This window comes from Ceratotherium simum, chromosome 31 (genome assembly GCF_057802395.1).
Source record: "Ceratotherium simum simum isolate JZ-2026a chromosome 31, ASM5780239v1, whole genome shotgun sequence".
In the NCBI taxonomy this organism is placed as follows: domain Eukaryota; kingdom Metazoa; phylum Chordata; class Mammalia; order Perissodactyla; family Rhinocerotidae; genus Ceratotherium; species Ceratotherium simum.
In genome coordinates, this window is record NC_141930.1 from 30953517 (window position 1) to 30971846 (window position 18330).

The window sequence follows — 18330 nt, forward strand, 5'->3', positions numbered from 1 at the left end:
ATGCTGTGAATCCTTTCATACACGTCTCCTTTTGCAGGTGTGTGAGAGGTTTTTCTAGGGGACGGTGTTATATTTAGAAGGGTATGTATTTAACTTTCTTATATCGGATCCTTGTTAGCAGGAGCACAAGTGGATTCTCTTTTCTGCTGCATTTCATTTTCTTACTTTCCTTTTGGTCATTATTTCCTTATTAATCTCCTGAAGTTCTTTATATATTCTAGATTTGAATTTTTTTGTTTGTTAAATGCACTGTAACTACCTTCTTCCAGTATGTTTTATCTTTTCATTTTATTTCTGATATCTTTTGTTAAACACATTTTAAAAGCAGCTTTATTAAGATATATTTCACACACCATACAAGTCACAAATTTAAACGGTACAAATCAATGGTTTTTAGTATATTTATACAGTTGTGCAAACATCACCATGATTTTAGAACATTTCATCGCTCCAAAAAGAAACTGTACACATTAGCAGTCATTCCTGTTTCCCCCCTCCCTAGGCAACCACTATTCTACTTTCTGTCTCTATGGATTTACCTATTATGTACAGTTCACATAAATGGAATTGTAAAATATGTGGTCTTTTGTATCTGGCTTCTTTCACTTACAAGAACATTTTCAAGGTTCATCCACGTTTTAGCAGTATCAGTACTGCATTCCTTTCTATGGTAGGATAATATTCCATTGTACGGATATACCACAATTTGTTTATCCATTCATCAGTTGATGGACATTTGGGTTGTTTCTACTTTTTGGCTACTCTGAATCATGCTGCTAAGCATATTTATGTGCAAGTCTTTGTGTGGACATACGTTTTTATCTCTCTTGTTGAACACACTTTTATATATATATATATATATATAATTTTTTTTTTTTTTGGTGAGGAAGATTAGCCCTGAGCTAACATCTGTTGCCAATCCTCCTCCTTTTTTGCTGAGGAAGACTGGCCCTGGGCTAACATCCATGCCCATCTTCCTTTACTTTACATGGGAAGCCACCACAGCATGGCTTGATAAGCGGTGTGTAGGTCCGCACCCAGGATCGAAACCTGCAAACCCCTGGGCCACCAAAGCAGAGTGTGTGAACTTAACCACTATGCCACTGGGCCGGCCCCCATTTTTATATTTTAATTTAGCCAAATTTATGAATCTTCTCCTTTTATAGATTTTGCTTTTATTTTTAAAAGTAATTCTTCCCAATGTCAAGATCATAAAGATACTATCCTGTATTTTCTTCTTGGCTATTCACATTCACGCCTTTAAGCCATCTGCAATTGATCTTGTTTTTTCTGGTGGGGGGAGATTGGTTTTTATATATGGTGCCAGGTAGGAATATAAATCTATTTTTATGGATTTGGATGATCAATCTTCCTGGTTTTCCTGGGACTCACAGGTTTTCTGGGATATGGGTTTTCAATGCTAAAACCAAGGAAGTCTCAGGCCACTGGGATGAGCTGGGCACCATAATATCCTGGTATTTATAGAATAGTTCATTCTCTTTGCTGATGCCACCTTTGTCATATGCTGATAAAGTTTTCTATATAGATTTTTTTAAAGGTTTTTTTTTAAATTTTATTTATTTATTTTTTCCCCCAAAGCCCCAGTAGATAGTTGTATGTCATAGATGCACATCCTTCTAGTTGCTGTACGTGGGACGCGGCCTCAGCATGGCTGGAGAAGCGGTGCGTCGGTGCGCGCCTGGGATCCGAACCCGGGCCGCCAGCAGCGGAGCGCGCGCACTTAACCACTAAGCCACGGGGCCGGCCCTCTATATAGATTTTATTGTCTTCCATTGATGTGGAAACTGTATGTTGTATTTATGGACTAATCATGAATATCATTAATTTTGAAAGAAAATGTTACCTATAATTTTTTTCTAAGAAAGTCTGAAGTTGTTTGATTTATCCATCATTAACATGAGATTATTTGTTTACAGCTTTGAAATTCAATACCATATTTTACAGCTATATTTGATTCCTTCTTGTGTCCATCACTGTTACTTGTTTCCCATGACTACACTCTGGGTTCACTTTTTTTTTCCTGAAGTGCATCCTTTCTTAGTTCTTTTAGGGAGAGTCTGAAGGTAGTTAATTCTCTTGGCCTTTGTAGGTCTGAAAATGTCTAATTTTACCCAACCTCTGAATTACAGTTGGAGTAGGTTTTCAGTTACTTTGCTCCAGTACTTTGAAGACACTGTTCTATTGTCTTTTATATACACACATTATACGTGCTATGTAAGTGTTGGCTGTGACGATGATGTCTAGGTATAGATTCATATTTTATTTGCCCTAGTTGGTGCCAGTAGGAGAAGCCTGCTCTGGGACCAGCCACCACTATCCACCATCAGTCCCATACATTGGTCAGGCCAGATATCAGCCTCCTGTGCCTTCCAAGGCAGCAGAGAAGGGAGGGGGATGCAGTAAAGGCCAGCTGGGAGTCTCACATCTGCACATCTCTCAGACAGTCATCCCCAGTCATCTCACTGAGATTGATTAGCAGAGTGGAAAAGGGGCCTAAACATAGTCTCCTCACCATTGGTGGGTATCCTCCCTATCTAGGGTAGGTCCTGGGTACCCCTATGTGTAGGGTGTGCCAACATGTGCCTCTCCTCTGGTTTCCGGAGTCCTCTAGATTCCTACACAGGGCTGAATGAAGTCTCGCCTTCAATGCCAGACTGCTTAGCTCTTGTCAGCCCCGTCTCCCCCATATCCCCACTTGCTGTCTGAGGTTCTGTCTTGAATGGACAGACCACCCAGCATCATGATTCCATCAGTCTTTGGAGTGTCCTATTGCTGGGCCCCACCCACCAGCTTGGAACTTCTTGGAAATTAACGATAGCTCAAGTCAAGCAGGAGGAAACCAAAGTTTCCTGGACATTTCATTTTCAACCTCCAGCCCCCCCCCCCCCAATTCTAATGTCACTGTTTTTGATCAGTCCAAATATCAGTTTTCCTTCTTCTCCACTGGATAGTGAGGTCTTGGTCCAACCTGTAGTCAAGCTGACATAAATTTACAATAATTTAACTGCGTAAAGTTACGCACACATTTGGCTGCACCAAGCACTTTTCATATTCAAGATTCCAGAAATGCACCTCATGTTCCTATAATTTCTAGGTGTAAATCATAAACATTTCTCCAGACCTTTAACAGTTACTCAGATGGTCAAGGATGTTTTACATTCAAGTGGTACATCTATTTAAGCAATGATTGTGTATCTTCCTCTACTACTAAGTTAGCCTATTTTTTTATATTTTTCTCTGTTAAGCAAATATTTTGACATTTTTCTTTATTAAAAAACAAAATTAATAAAACAGCAGCAGCAGAAGATAAAATCCAGGCTCTCTCTACTTCATAACCATACCCTTTAAGACCCATCTTAAAATCTAACTCTTTCTCAAAGCCTTTATTACCAACTAGAGAGCCTTGAGTCCACCCCTTTCTAACCATTCAGTCATTGTTTCTGCCCAAATATTAATATTCGATCATCAACTGCCTTAGATCGCTCTGTGGTTGTTTAACATACATTCGCCTGATTTCAGGGACTGCACTGTGAGTCCCTCAAGAGCTGGGATGAGGCCTCTTCTTGTTTTTTTGGTTGTTGTCCTTCACAGAACCCAAATCAGTGTCAGGCATATAGCAGTTGTTTAAAACATACTGACAGAATTCATCATAAGCTGGCACTATTCAGGGGTACCACTTCCCAGTCAGGGCTGTGTGAATACACAGCCCCAGCCTTACCAAGAACAGCTGCAGCAGCAGCACCAGCAGAAGCAGCAAGCATTGGGCCCTCGGGTCCCCACGCCGTGCTGGCCGGGGGTGGGGCCCGCTGTCCCCTGGGCTGCAGGCATCTGCCGCTTCCGCATCTCCGTCCGTTCCGATCCCATCGGCTGCAACAGGGCAAGTCAGAGGGGCGGGGGCAGAGTCACCACCACAGGAACCCAGAAATTCAGTTGTTTGCATCGTTGAGAAGATGCAATGTGACTATACCCAGGTCATTCTTGCTAATTCTGGTAAAATTTGGTGCTTTGAATCCATTAATTTATCAAACATTTATTTAATGCCTAGCATCTGCAAGCACTATGATAAATTCTAGGAGTAAAATGACAAAAAGAGGGTCCCTGCCCTAAGGCGCTCACAGGTCAGTAAAGGAGACAGACAAACACAGACATCACACATTTAAGACGGCGCGGTAAGGGCTACAACAGGGGCATTTCGCAGCTCCAGAGTTCCCTCTGGGCTGAACCAACGGGGAGCAGTTATAGGTGACAGCTGAATGACGGCAGTCCATGAGGCAGGGGCACAGACATGGGGGGCACCACGCCAAAAAGGTCAGGCATGCTGACACAGCAGTAAGAGGAAATGTTCGGAAGACAGAAGTCCTGGGGGCCGCCCAGTTCTGAGGCCCAATGACAGATCTAATCTTTACCAGCTGCCAAACCCTGAAGAAGGTACCCAACTCAGGTATGTGCAAAGCGCTTAGAACTCCGCCTAGTACACAGTGTTGCTCAATTATTCCCAGGACGTGGGGCAGGACTGTGGCCTGTGGCCTGCCAGCTGCCGGGACAGCCACCCCAGCCTATCTCAGCGGGAAGCAAGCCATTGGAAACAAGGCTATGCCTCCAACCCGCTCCTTTCTCTGAGGACTCCATGAATGGCCGAAGGAGAGAGGCCTAGAAGCAGCATGAGAAACAAGAAATTGCTGAGTCCACTTCTACTTTTGATACTACTGTTGAATGTTGGTGGAGTAAAAGCAAAAAAACATCAAAGCCACAATAAAGAATCTTAAATCAGACTTTGGAAGTAAATTCTGGATTTGTTATTCTATTCTAACATTAGATTCATCTCTTCCTACTATTACCAATTCTTATATGCTATTGGACTTGGTTTTAATTATTATAGTTTTATTATGTGTTTTCATATTGGGTAGGTCAAGTTCTCATCATGAATTAAAAAAAAGGTTTTTTTGGCTGTTCTTGCCTGTTTTTTCTTCCTGTTGAATTTTGGAATCAGCTTGCCAACCCATGTTGGGATTTTGATTAGGCCCACATTGAATTTATACGAAATATGTATGAGAAATGACATCTGTTTTAGTATCTGCCTAATCAGGAATGACTCCTCTGGACTGGCCCTTATCTTTTAATTATACCGGATGTAAGTTCCAGGATAGCAAGGGGTACATGTCAAAGGGTTTTACTGTTTCTTCAGCCACAGCCAAAACGACACTCACAACCCCTGTCCACATGGCCTGAGCAGTCCAGGCCTCCTGAGCTGGGCTGGCTCACCTGGTCAAAGGGTGGAGGCAGAGACAACTGCCCAACTCACAGCCACGTTTTCTGGGCACCTTGGGAGACAGACCCCCTTTAACGCCCCTGGGGGAGAGACGCTGGGCTCCTTGGGCATCACATTCTCACCACATCTGCAGCATTTCAATGGAGACAGAGACTGAGGATGGTTTCACTTCATTCAGGACACTGAGTGGCAAGGACAAGCCAGCACAATCTCCAAACAAAGATGCTCTGAGCTAAAGATGTTCCAGGGAACTGTTATTTTCTAAGAGATATTGATGCAACTTGCCTCATTAAAAAAAGAAATCCCAAGCGAGCCCTGATGGCCTAGTGGTTAAAGTTTGGCATGTTCCACTTTGGCAGGGTGGGTTCAGTTCCTGGGCGTGGAAACACACCACCAGCCTTTCAGTAGCCATGCTGTGGTGGCAGCTCACATAGAAGAAGTAGAAGGACCTATAACTAGAATATATAACTGTGTACTGGGGCTTTGGGGAGGGAAAAAAAAAAAAGAAAAAGAAGATTGACAACGGACGTTAGCTCAGGGTGAATCTTTCCCAGCAAAAAATAAAAAAATAAATCCCAATTGCTTCTCAAAAGAAGGAAAGATTGTAACACGGTAATGTCAACAGGTTTTAAGGGACTGTTTCAACATCCTTGCAACAGTGGGTCTTCCCAATCAGTACATGAAATATTTATTCATTTAAATCCTCTCTTATGTATAGTTTAAGAGTTTTCCTCCAACAGGTCTTGCATATTTTTGGTAGGCTTATTCCCGAATATTTTATAGATCAATTTTTGCTGCTGTTGTAAACTCCTCCCTCCCACTGTGTTTCTAAATAGTTATTTTGGAGTATAGGAAGCCTAAGGATACTATATCTGGCCTCTCTATTGAATACTCTTATTAGTTCTAGAAGTCTCTCTCTTGATTCTCTTGGGTTTTCTAGTTAGATGATCACACTGTCTATAAATAATCACACTTGTCTGTTTACATTCCATACTTTTCCAAGGTATAAACACCTTTCCGCTCCTTGGTCTTATTTCATTGGCCAGGAAGTTCAGTAAATACTGAAAAGCAGAAATACTATCAGGCACCTTTGTCTTCTTTATGACTTTAATGAGAAGACTGATAATACTTTGGCCGTATGTATGATGTGTGTTGGAGGTTTCCGGGAGAAGGCAACTTGACCGAGCTAAGCAAGCTTTCTTCTATTATTTACAGAGTATAAAATAAGTTGTGCCAGCTATCTTATTAGTTAACATATTTTATTTGTTTGTATGCACCTATTTCTTTGTAAATACCTGGAGGAATCTTAATGATTTAGTGAGCCAACTCTTACAGAACATCATAAGGTTGCTCATGACTAAATATAGCCTTCAGAAATCAAAGGCAAATTCCATCAGTCTGTTCTTATACATTTTTGAAAACAGCTTTATTGAGGTCTCACAGACATATAATAAACTGCACATGTTTAAAGGGTATACTTTGATAAGTTTTGACATGTATATAACTGTGAGACCACCACCACAATCCAGACCATATCATCAACCTCAAAAGTTCCCTCACACTCCTTGGGAACCTCTCTCTTTTCCCCACCCTCCTGCTCCTGCCTGCCCCAGACAACCATTGATCTGCTTTCTCCTGCTATATGTTAATTTGCATTTTTCAGAATTTTGTACAAATGGAATCATACAATATACACTCTTTTTTGTCTGGCTTCCTTCACTCAGCATAATTATTTTGTGATTGTTGCATGTATCAGTCGTTCATTCTTTTTTATTTCTGAGCAGTGTTCCATTGTATAGATGCACCACAATTTGCTCACCCATGCACCTACTGATGGACTTACACCTTACATAGACATTGAAACTGAAGTGTTTGGATTCACATCCTGGAAGTCTCGGGGCTCTGGTCAAGCTGGGCAGTCAGTCCCCGCTTTGATCACTCCCTCTGTTTCAAACAAAAGCAATGACAGATGAGAACAATCCAAAAAGAAATGGGTGAGCAGAAAAACAAGATGAGTACATCTGAAAGCCGGACAGGAAATGCACATGTCAATGAATGGGCCAAGTGGAAGTAGTGGGCCTGCTTGGCTCTGGGTCCAAGTAACAGACAGAGGCAACATTAGTGTGGAAGACAAAGGGGACTAAAATTGCTCCAGGTAAAATGGGGAGTGGAGATGTGTTCACTGCTTTAAAAGCTGAGAGGAATCTTCTCTTCCTTATGAAAGAGGCTATAAAAGAAACAATTGTGGCTGACCTCTGCTGGGGCTTAAGAAAGCTGGAGGCCTAGTTGTAGGACAGTGGGAGGATACAGACATTTTCATGGTCAGGAATGAGCCAGAACTGCTGGCTGTGAGATCAAATCTGCCACAATCTCAATATCACATGGGTCAGAAATTCTGAACTGTCATCATAATATCTGGTTCTCAGTAGGATCCTCAGATGTCCAGTGGAGGAAATCTCAGTGTTTCATGACAGAGACAGTTGAAAACAAGGAAGAAAAATAATCAAAAAGAAAAAGAAACAATTCCTTCAAAAAAACATGTAAACCAAAATCCCAAAACACACAAAGAAATATAAGGTTAAGAAAGATAGTGATTAAAGTTGCCCATCGGAATACAAACTTAATTTTGTGGAAGAAGATGAAAAATAAATGTTAAAATTATCAAAAAAATAATGAAGAAATCATTTTCATTTAAAATAGAAAAAAATTAGGAAACAAAACCAGACAAAAATGAAATAAAAACAGATGGATAGCAGAAACAACCAAGTAGAAAGTTTCAAGGAAATTAGAAAATAGTACTGAAGGATTAATGAAGGATTAATTTAGAATTTTATGCAGAAAGACTAAGACATAAAGAAACATGGAGGGGTGGGACCTCCAGAATGGCTGTGTGAGGGACTCAAACCCTCTTCCCAGCAAAACATTTAACTGGTATATATATAAAAAAAAAAATCTCTGGATTTTTAAATAAAAAGTTATAAAAATCTCGGGAAATTGATCTATATGCAATGTAGGTAAAATTACATGCAGCAAATGGAGAAACATGTATTCAAGAAAATATACTAACTGTTACTAAGAGTCTGTGGCATTTGAGCCATGACCTGCTCCCATCCTCCCCACTCTCAGCTCTATGTGCTAGAAACTGTGCTCTTGGCTGGTGTAGCCAAGAAGACACCAGGGTCTTCTCCCCTCAGTTTCCAGTGTCAGGCTCTGGTTTTACCCCAGGAGGGTAGAGCCATCAGCATCTCTTATCCCTCCCTAGCTCTGTGTTGCAGAACCTCTATTCCATGTGAGCATAGCCGAGAAGACAAGGTCTTGCTCCTCCTGCCTAGTCCCTATTTGTAGGGTGGAAGCTCTAGCTTGCTGGTAGGACAAAGATTATACACTGGGAGGAACAAGCTGAGAAGACCGGGGGCTGCCACCCCACCTCACCCCACCCCCATGCTTGCTTGTAGAGCTGGGGTGTAACTGTGGGAGAAGCAGGCTGCTGCCCCCACCCCCAGCTCTGGTGCGGCGGTGCACGGGCAGACCTTCAAGACAAAGGGTTCCACAGGGGACTAACTTTATTTGGGTTGGAGCATGGAAGAGTTCACGCCTAATGGTATTGTCAGAAACATTGGAGATTTTAGTAGCAAGCACTTAAGAGGGGGCTGGTAGCTCCATGATACTAGTAGCAACAAGCACAAAAGCAGCCAGCCCACACACAACAGAATCAGCAAGGGAAAAGACAGAGGTGGAGCCTGAGAAATCCATGTGCAGGCTTCCCTCAGCTTTCTCCTTCTCATGAGGAATCACAGAGCACACTCTTTCCCAGCAACAAAAATCCATCAACATGTCTGTGATGTTTCTACCCAGGAAGCCCATTAGAGATTCAACACCCAAGATTTTTGTTGGGGGACTGGTCACCTAGGCATCTTCTGGCTAGCACATACCAAAACTCTAGACTTCCAGAAGGAAAGCAGGTATTTGTCATAAAACTTACTGTTTGTGCAAACACCCTAGGCACAGGGAATGACTGCTGTGAATTAACTGTTGATTGAAAACACTGTGAGAGTCAATTTCCCAGTCACCAGCCAAGGGCCAATATTGCCAGCAGGACTGGAAAGATTCTAAGGACTGCAGTCTCAGGCTTACTATAATACTTTTTTGCACAGGGATGCAAAAAAATATTTGAAGACATAATGGCTATAAACTTCACAAATTTGATGAAAAACATTAATCTACAAAACAATCAACTTCAAGTAGGATAAACTCAGAGATCCATACTCAGACACATCATAAAGTCAAATGTTGAAAGCCAAAGATAAAGAGAAAATCTTAAAGTAGCAAGAGAAAAATGACTCATCACGAACAAGTAAATCACAATAAGATTAACAGCTGACTTCTCATCATAAATAACAGAGACCAGGAAGCAGTGGGACAACATATTCAAAGTGCTAAAAGATAAAAACTGTTAACAAAGAATCATATATCCAGAAAAGCTATCTTTAAAACATGAAAGCAAAATAAAGATATTCCCAGATAAGCAAAAACGGAGAGAATTTGTTGCAAGCAGGCTTGCCTTATAAGACACACTAAAGTAAGTTCTTTAGGTTGAAAGGAAGTGACAGCAGATAGTAATTCACACACACACACACTCACCAAGCTGCAGTAAAGGTAATTACGTGGGTAATGATAAGAGACAGTATGATTACACATTTGTTTTTCTTCTCTTAACTGATTTAAAAAGCAATCATGAAAAGGAATATCTATAGAATTGTATTGTTGCACTTATAGCATATAAAAATGTAATATATTTGACAATAACAACAACTATACACTGTCTATAGGAGATACTTTAAATTCAAAAATACACATAGATTTAAAGTAAAAGGATGGAAAAAAGAGGTATCTGGCAAACAGCAACCATATGAGAGCTTGAGTGGCTATGCTAATAGGAAACAGAGTACACTTAAACACAAAATGTTACTAGAGATGTAGAGGGGACATTTTGTAATGATAAAAGGATCAATCTCTTAGGAAGACATAACAATTATAAATATATATATACCTAAGAACAGAGCCCCAAAATACATGATGCAAAAATTCAGAGAATTGAAGGGAAAAATAGACAATTCAACAATAATAGTAGTGGAATTCAATACCCGACTTTTGACAATGACTAGAACAACTAGATAAAAGATCAACCAGGATATAGATGACATGAAGATACAGTCATGTGCTGCATAACGATGTTTCAGTCAATGAGGGACCGCATATACTGTTGTCATCCCATAAGATCAGTACCATATAGCCTAACTGTATGGTAGGCTGTACCATCTAGGTTTGTGTAAGTACACTCTATGATGTTTGCCTAATGACAAAATCGCCTAGTGATGCATTTCTCAGAATGTATCCTCTTCTATAAACTAACCAGACATAACCAGACATCTACAGAGTACTTCATCCTACATCAGTGGAATACACATTCTTCTCAAGTACACATGGAACATTCTCTAGAATAGTTCATATGCTAGGCCATAAGGCAGCCTCAATAGATTTAAAATGATTAATATTATACAAAGTATGTTTTCCGATAAGAATGGAATTAATTTAGAAATCAGAAAGAAAGATATTTGGGAAATTCAAAATGTGGAATTTAAACAGGAATCAAAGAGGTGATATTACTACTGCTCTTACAGAAATAAAAACAATTATAAGGGAACACTATGAACAACTATATGCCAACAAATTAGAAAACTGAGATGAAATGGAAAAATTCCTAGAAAGACACAAACTACCAAAGCTGACTCAAGAGGAAAAAGAAAATATAAAGAGATTGAATTAATAATAATATTAATAATCCCACAAAGAAAAGCTCATACTGAGATAGCTTCACTGATGAATTCTACAAAACATTTAAAGAAGAATTAATACCAATTCTTCCCAAACTTTCCCAAAAAATGGAAGAGAAGGTAATACTTTCCAACTCATTCTATGAAGCCAGTATTATTCTGATTCCAAAACCAGATAAAGATATCACAATCATCCCTTATGAATACAGTCACAAAAAACATTCAACAAAATAACAGCACACTGAATACAGTAACATGTAAAAAGGATTATATACCATGACCAAATGGAATTTATCCCAACAATGCAAAGTTGGTTTAATATAAAAAAAATCAAACAATGTAATAACCATATTAATAGAATAAAGAACAAAAATCATGTGATCATCTCAATAGGCACAGAAAAAACATTTGACAAAATCCAACACATTTCATGATAAAAACACTCAACAAAATAAAAATGGAAGGAAGCTTCCTCAACTTGATCAAGGGCTTCTACAAAACAGCTATAGCTAACATCATACTGAATATTGAAAGACTGATGGCTTTTCCTCTGAGATTAGGAATAAGAAAAGAATGTTACTTTTGCCACTTCAGTCAATATATTGTATTGGAAGTTCCATCCAGGGCAATTAAGCAAGAAAAATAAATAAAGGGTATTTAAATTAAAAAAGAAGTAAAACTATTTCTATTCGCAAATGACATGGTTTTATGTAAAGAGATTCCCAAGGATTCCACTAAAAAACAATTAGAAGTAATAAATAAGTTTAAACAAAGGTTGCAGGATACAAGACGGACATGCAAAAATCAATTGTATTGGTATACACTAGAAATGAACATTCAGAAATGATATTAACAAAATAATTCCAATTATAATAGCATCTAAAAGAATAAAATAATTAGGGATATATTTAACAAAAGAAGTGTAATACTTGTACACTGAAAACTACAAAACGTCATTGGAAGAAAGTAAAGACTATCTAAATAAATGAAAAGACATCCCATGTTCATAAATCAGAACACAATATTGCTAAGATAGCAATACTCTGCAATTTTATCTATAGATTCAATGCAATCCTTATCAAAATACCAGCTGCCTTTTTTGCAGAAATTGACAAACTGATCCCACAATTCATGTGGAAATGAACAAATCCCAGAATAGTCAAAACAACTTTGAAAAAACAGACAAAGTTGGTGGACTTCACTTCCTTATTTCAAACTTATTACAAAGCTACAGCAATTAAGACAATGTGGTATTAGCCTAAGAACAGATATACTGATCAATTGAGAGTACAGAAATAAACTCTTACATTTATGGTCAACTGATCTTTTGACAAAGAGGCCAGAACAATTCAATAAGGGAAAGAATAGTCTTTTCAACAAACAGTGCTGACACAAGTGGATATCCACATGCAAAATAATGAAATTAGACCTCTACCTTACACCATACACAAAAATTAACTCAAGTGGATCACAAATCTAAAGCTAAGACCTAAAATTATAAAACTCTTGGAAGAAAACCTGGAGTAAATCTTTAGACCTTGGGTTAAGCAATGATTTCTTAGACATGACACCAAAAAAATCTGTTAGAACTAATAAATTATCTCAGCAAAGCTGTAGGATACCAAGTCGACACTAAAAAAATCTGTTCCATTTCTATATACTAATGATAAGTTATCCAAAAAGGAAATTAAGAAAATAATACCATTTACAATAGCAGTAAGAGAATAAAATACTTAGGGATAAATTTAACCAAGGAGGTAAAGGATCTGTACACTGAAAACTAGAAGACATGGATGAAAGAAATTGAAGACACAAATAAATGGGAAGATATTTCACGTACATGAGTTGGAAGAATTAATATTGTTAAAATGTCCATACTACCCAAAGCAATCTACAGATTCAATGCAATCCCTATCAAAATTCAAATGGCATTTTTCAAAGAAATAGAAAAAATAATCCTAAAATTTGTATGGAACCATGAAAGACACTGAATAGCCAAAGCAATCCTGAGAAAGAAGAACAAAGCTGGAGGCATCATACTTTCTGATCTCAAACGATATTACAAAGCTATAGTGATGACAATAGTACGGTATTGGCTTAAAAACAGATATATAGAGCAATGGAAGAGAAGAGAAAGCCCAGAAATAAACCCATGCACATATGGTCAATTAATGTACAAGAACAGAGCCAAGAATATACAATGGGGAAAGGACAGTCTCTTCAATAAATGGTGTTGGGAAAATTGGATGGCCACAGCAAAAGAGTAAAACTGGATCCCTATATACACCACACACAAAAATCAATTCAAAATGGATTAAAGACTTGCACATAAGATCTGAAACCATAAAATTCCTAGAAGAAAACATTGTGGGTAAGCTCCTTGACATCGGTCTTGACAAAGAGTTTTTGGATTTTATACCAAAAGCATGGGCAACAAAAGCAAAAACAAAAAAACACAACACAACAAGCAGGACTACATCAATCTAAAAAGCTTCTGCTCAGCAAAGGAAACCATCAACAAAATGAAAAGGCAACCTATGGAATGGGAGAAAACATTTGTAAACCATATATCAGATAAGGAGTTAATATCCAAAATATACAAGGAAGTCAGACAACTCAATAGCAAAAAGACAACCCTATTAAAACATGGCCAAAGGATGTGAATAGACATTTTCCCAAAGATATACAAATGGCCAACAGGTACATGAAAATATGCTCAACATCACTAATGATGAAGGAAATGCAAATCAAAACCACAATGAGACATCACCCCACACCGGTTAGGATGTCTATTATCAAAAAGACAAGAGATAACAAGTGCTGGTGAGGATGTGGAGAAAAAGAACCCTTGTACACTGCTGGTGGGAATGTGAACTGGTGCAGCCACTATGGAAAACAATATGGAAGTTCCTCAAAAAATTAAAAATAGAACTACTATATGATCCAGCAATTCCACCTCTGGTATCCAGAGGAAACAAAATCATTATCTCTAAGAGATATCTCTACTCCCATGTTCATAGCATTATTCACAACAGCCAAGGTGTGGAAACAACCTAAGTGTCCATCAACAGATGAATGGATAAGGAAAATGTGGTATTTACATACAATAGAACATTATTTAGCCTTAAAAAAGAAGGAAATTCTGCCATTTTTGACAACATGACCCTGGAGGGCATTATGCTAAGTGAAATAAGCCAGACAGAGAAAGACAAATACTGCACAGTATCACTTATATGTGGAAGCTAAAAACAAAAAAAAGTGAACTCAGAAACAGAGAGTAGAAAAGTGGTTGCCAGGGGCTAGGGGGTCAGGGAAATAGGGAGAGGTTGCTGAAAGGGTACAAACTTTCAGTTATAACACAAATCAAGTCTAAGATTCTAATGTATAACTTGGTGACTATAATCGTAATACTGTATTGTATAATTAAAATTTGCTAAGAGAGTAGGAGCCAGCTCTGGTAGTCTAGTGGTTAAGATTTGGCACTCTTAACCACTGTGCCTCTGGGTTCGTTACCCAGTCAGGGAACCACACCACCCGTCTGTCAGTTGTCATACTGTGGTGGCTGCTTGTTGCTGTGATGCTGAAAGCTCTGCCACCAGTATGTCAAATACCAGCAGGGTCACCCATGGTGGACAGGTTTCAGCAGAGCTTCCAGACTAAGAAATACTAGGAAGAAGGACCTGGCCACCCACTTCTGGAAAAACTGGCCATGAAAACCCTAGGAATAGCAGCAGAGCATTGTCTGATACAGCGCCAGAAGATGAGAGGATGATGCAAAAAGACCAGGCAGGGTTCTGCTCTGCTGTACACAGGGTCATTAGGAGTCAGAATTGACTCGAGGGTACTAACAACAAGAGAGTAGGATTTAAATTTTTTTTAAAAACCTACCTAAAAAATGGAAAAAGGATTTGACTAGACATTTCTCTGAAGAAGATATACAAATAGCCAATATGCACATGAAAAGATAGTGAACAAGATCAATATCGTTAGTCATTAGGGAAATGCAAGTCAAAATCACAATGAAATACTACCCTCCTCTCAATAGGAGGGGTAAAAATAATTAGTGTTGGCTAGGATGAGAAAAATTGGAACCCTCATATATTGCTGATGGGGCTGTAAAATGGTTCAGTCGCTTTGGAAAACAATTTGGTAGGTTCCTGAAACCTACCCAGGAGAATTGGAAACATAACGTCCACACTAAAACTTGTACACAAATGCTCATAGCAGCATTATTCATAATAGTTAAAAATTGGAAAAACCAAAATGTCCATCAACTGATGAATGGATAAACAAAATCTGGTATAGCCACACAATAGTATATTATTGAGCTATAAAAAGGAATGAAGTACTAGAACCTGCTTCAATATAAATGAACCTTGAAAATATGCTCAGTGAAGGAAGCCAGACACAAAAGGCTACATGTATGATTCAATTTATAAGAAATGTTCAGATTAGTTAATGCCACAGAGACTGAAAGTAGATTAGTGATTGGCAGGGGTGAAGAGCAGGAGGAAGTGGGGACTGACGGCTAATGGGTATGGGGTTTCTTTCTGAGGTGATGAAAAGGTTCTGGGTTTAGACAGTGGTGACTGTTGCACAATTTTGTTAATATACTCAAAACCACTAAACTGAACACTTTAAAATGGTGAATTTTATGGGATGTGATTTAGATATCAATTCTTAAAAAAGGAATGAAGTACTCATATATGCTGTAACATGAATAAATCTTGAAAACATTATGTTACATGAAAGAAGGAAGACACACAAGACCTCATGTTGTATAATACCATTTATATGAAATGTCCATAATAAGTAAATCTAGGGAGAGAGAAGGTAGATTAGTGGTTGCCTAGGGCTGGGGGGCATGGGAGGAGAATGGAGAATAACTACTAATGGGTATAAAGTTTATTTGGGGTGATGAAAATGCCCTAGAATTATATTAGTGTGATGTTTACACAACTCTGTTTTTAAACATACTAAAACCCATTGATTATGCACCTTAAACAAGTGAATTTTATGGTATGTAAATTTTATCTCCATAGTGCTGTTTAAAGGAAGAAGAGGGAGCATGAAATTACTGGTTTCAATATACATTTAACAGGAGTTTCCTATGAAGAAAATGGAGAGAATGAATAATGGGAAAGCAACAATGAAAAAGCAGGAGCTCTGAGAATTTCCAGAATTGAAAAAAACACAACTCCTCAGCTAGAAAGTGCTCTCTATGTACAAAGCAGGACAAATAAAGATAAGTCCACAATTAGAACCATCATGCTGAAAGCTTCAGAGCATTCAGGATTAAGAGATAATATAAGAAGCTACCAGAGAAAAAAGATTTCCTGCAAAGGAATGATAATTAAACCAGAAACCAGACTTCTTTCCAGCAACAATAGATGCCAGAAGAAAAGAGATGATATCTTCCTCATGCAGAAGGAAAAAAGTTGCCAGCTTAGAATTTTATAGCTAGCAAAACTAACATTCAAGAGTGAGATCTTAAAAAAAAAGGGACATTTTCAGAAATAGACTCAGAGAGCTTACTACTCACAGACTCTTGCAAAGAAAACTATTAAAGAATGTATTTCAGCAAGAAAAGTGTGCCCTAAGGGGAGGTATAGAACAAAAGAAACAACAGTGAGCCTAGAATTTTATAAAATATGTCAGCAAATTTAATTAAATACTGCCTGCAAAAACAGGTCCTGAGTATTTGTTTGAATGCATAAATCTTTTGAAAGTGCTTTGAAAAAGTTAGATGGGCATTATGCAGCCACGAAGGAGGCAATATTATTATAATAGGATACTAAATGAAATGCTTCCTGTCATAATAAGGTCTTCGAATCTCCCCAGTCTCCATAGATAAAGACAATGGGTGATGTGTGCCCACACGTTCTAAAGAGAATTTCTAGACACATGCATGTAAAACGTATTAAGCGAATTAATGAAAGTCACACACTTCTAATCTTGAGAATATTTTAGGGAAAATGAGATTCCACTGAAGAAAATTTGTAGGAGTAGAGAGCCCAGTGGCATTTCTCCTCCTTTCTCTCTAGCCAAATGTTGGAGCAAAGGAGATACAGGCAGATCTTGCTAGAAGAGAAGACTTGTATTGTAGTTCCTGGATGGATATTGGCTGAGTCTTCAAAACTCAGGTGCCCGCTCCATCCTGGTCCTCATATGCAGGAGGAGAGTTTGGGGGAGAACTTGGCAGAGCCTGAGAGGTATAGAGACTGGACCTTCACTTCTGTCTGGAAAAGATGGAATGGGGGATGTTGGTTGGAACAGACAGTTTTGGGAGAAAGGGAAACAATCAAGCTTCATGGATCAGTGAGTGTTTCCATGAAACAAGTATATGACACAGAAGGTAGCCAACCTTGAACCTTCTTAGAAGGATCCATTTCAAGAGGCCTGGACTGGGGCAGAGGACGACAAAGGTGTACTACTGGGACAGGAGGTGTAAGAGGCCAGGTGGGATGAGGGAGGTTCCTGTGGGGGAGCAGGTTGTCTCTGACCTCCCATGACAGATTTACAACCACCACCCCTGTTCTTGACTTTGTTGTCACAAAATGGAGAGAAAGTAGAGAGGTGACAGAGAGATGACATCGTTCTCTCCCCTCCCCACTCCTGCTCTCATGAATCTATGAATGTCTGAGGAGGCCTGAGCTGGGTGAGGGGAAACTGAGTTGGATGAGACTCAAGTTCTGATTTAGACGAGACTGAACATTTTGTGTGTGTGTGTGTGTGTGAGAAAGATTAGCCCTGGGCTAACATCCGTGCCCATCTTCCTCTACTTTATATGTGGGATGCCCACAGTGTGGCTTGATAAATGGTATGTAGGTCCGTGCCTCGGATCTGAACCTGCAAAGCCTCGGCTGCCAAAGCGGAGCGCATGAACTTAACCACTACACCACTGGGCTGGCCCCAGAGACTGAATATTTTTAATGCCTGAAAATGAAACTTTTCTAATACTGACACTGATCTGAAAGCTATGGGATGTGCCCAAGATAGAGTCAAGGAGAGAAGAAGGGAGATCCAACAGTGTTTGAAGGTGATGGTAGAAGAATAAATTTATTGCTTGAGTCCAGCTTGTTGAATTAGTGACATATGTACAGAAATATGAGACTATCCAGCATGGAAGAGAGGCAACAGTCAGCAAATGTCACACATTATATTCTGGGGGCAGGGACATAAGCAGAGATTAGTAAGGGGTGAGAT

General features: G+C 39.0%; 1 protein-coding gene across 4 annotated transcripts in view; it reads right to left on the reverse strand.

The window, feature by feature from the left end:
- The window catches only part of RGS20 (regulator of G protein signaling 20), a 105003-nt gene that overhangs the window by 15316 nt on the left and 71357 nt on the right, over positions 1 to 18330 (reverse strand). For all 4 annotated transcript variants that reach the window (XM_004435702.3, XM_004435701.3, XM_087420567.1 and 1 more), the window contains one exon: positions 3740 to 3888. In XM_004435702.3, coding sequence (XP_004435759.2) covers positions 3740 to 3888 — 149 coding nt within the window. The remainder of the gene's footprint in view (positions 1 to 3739; positions 3889 to 18330) is intronic.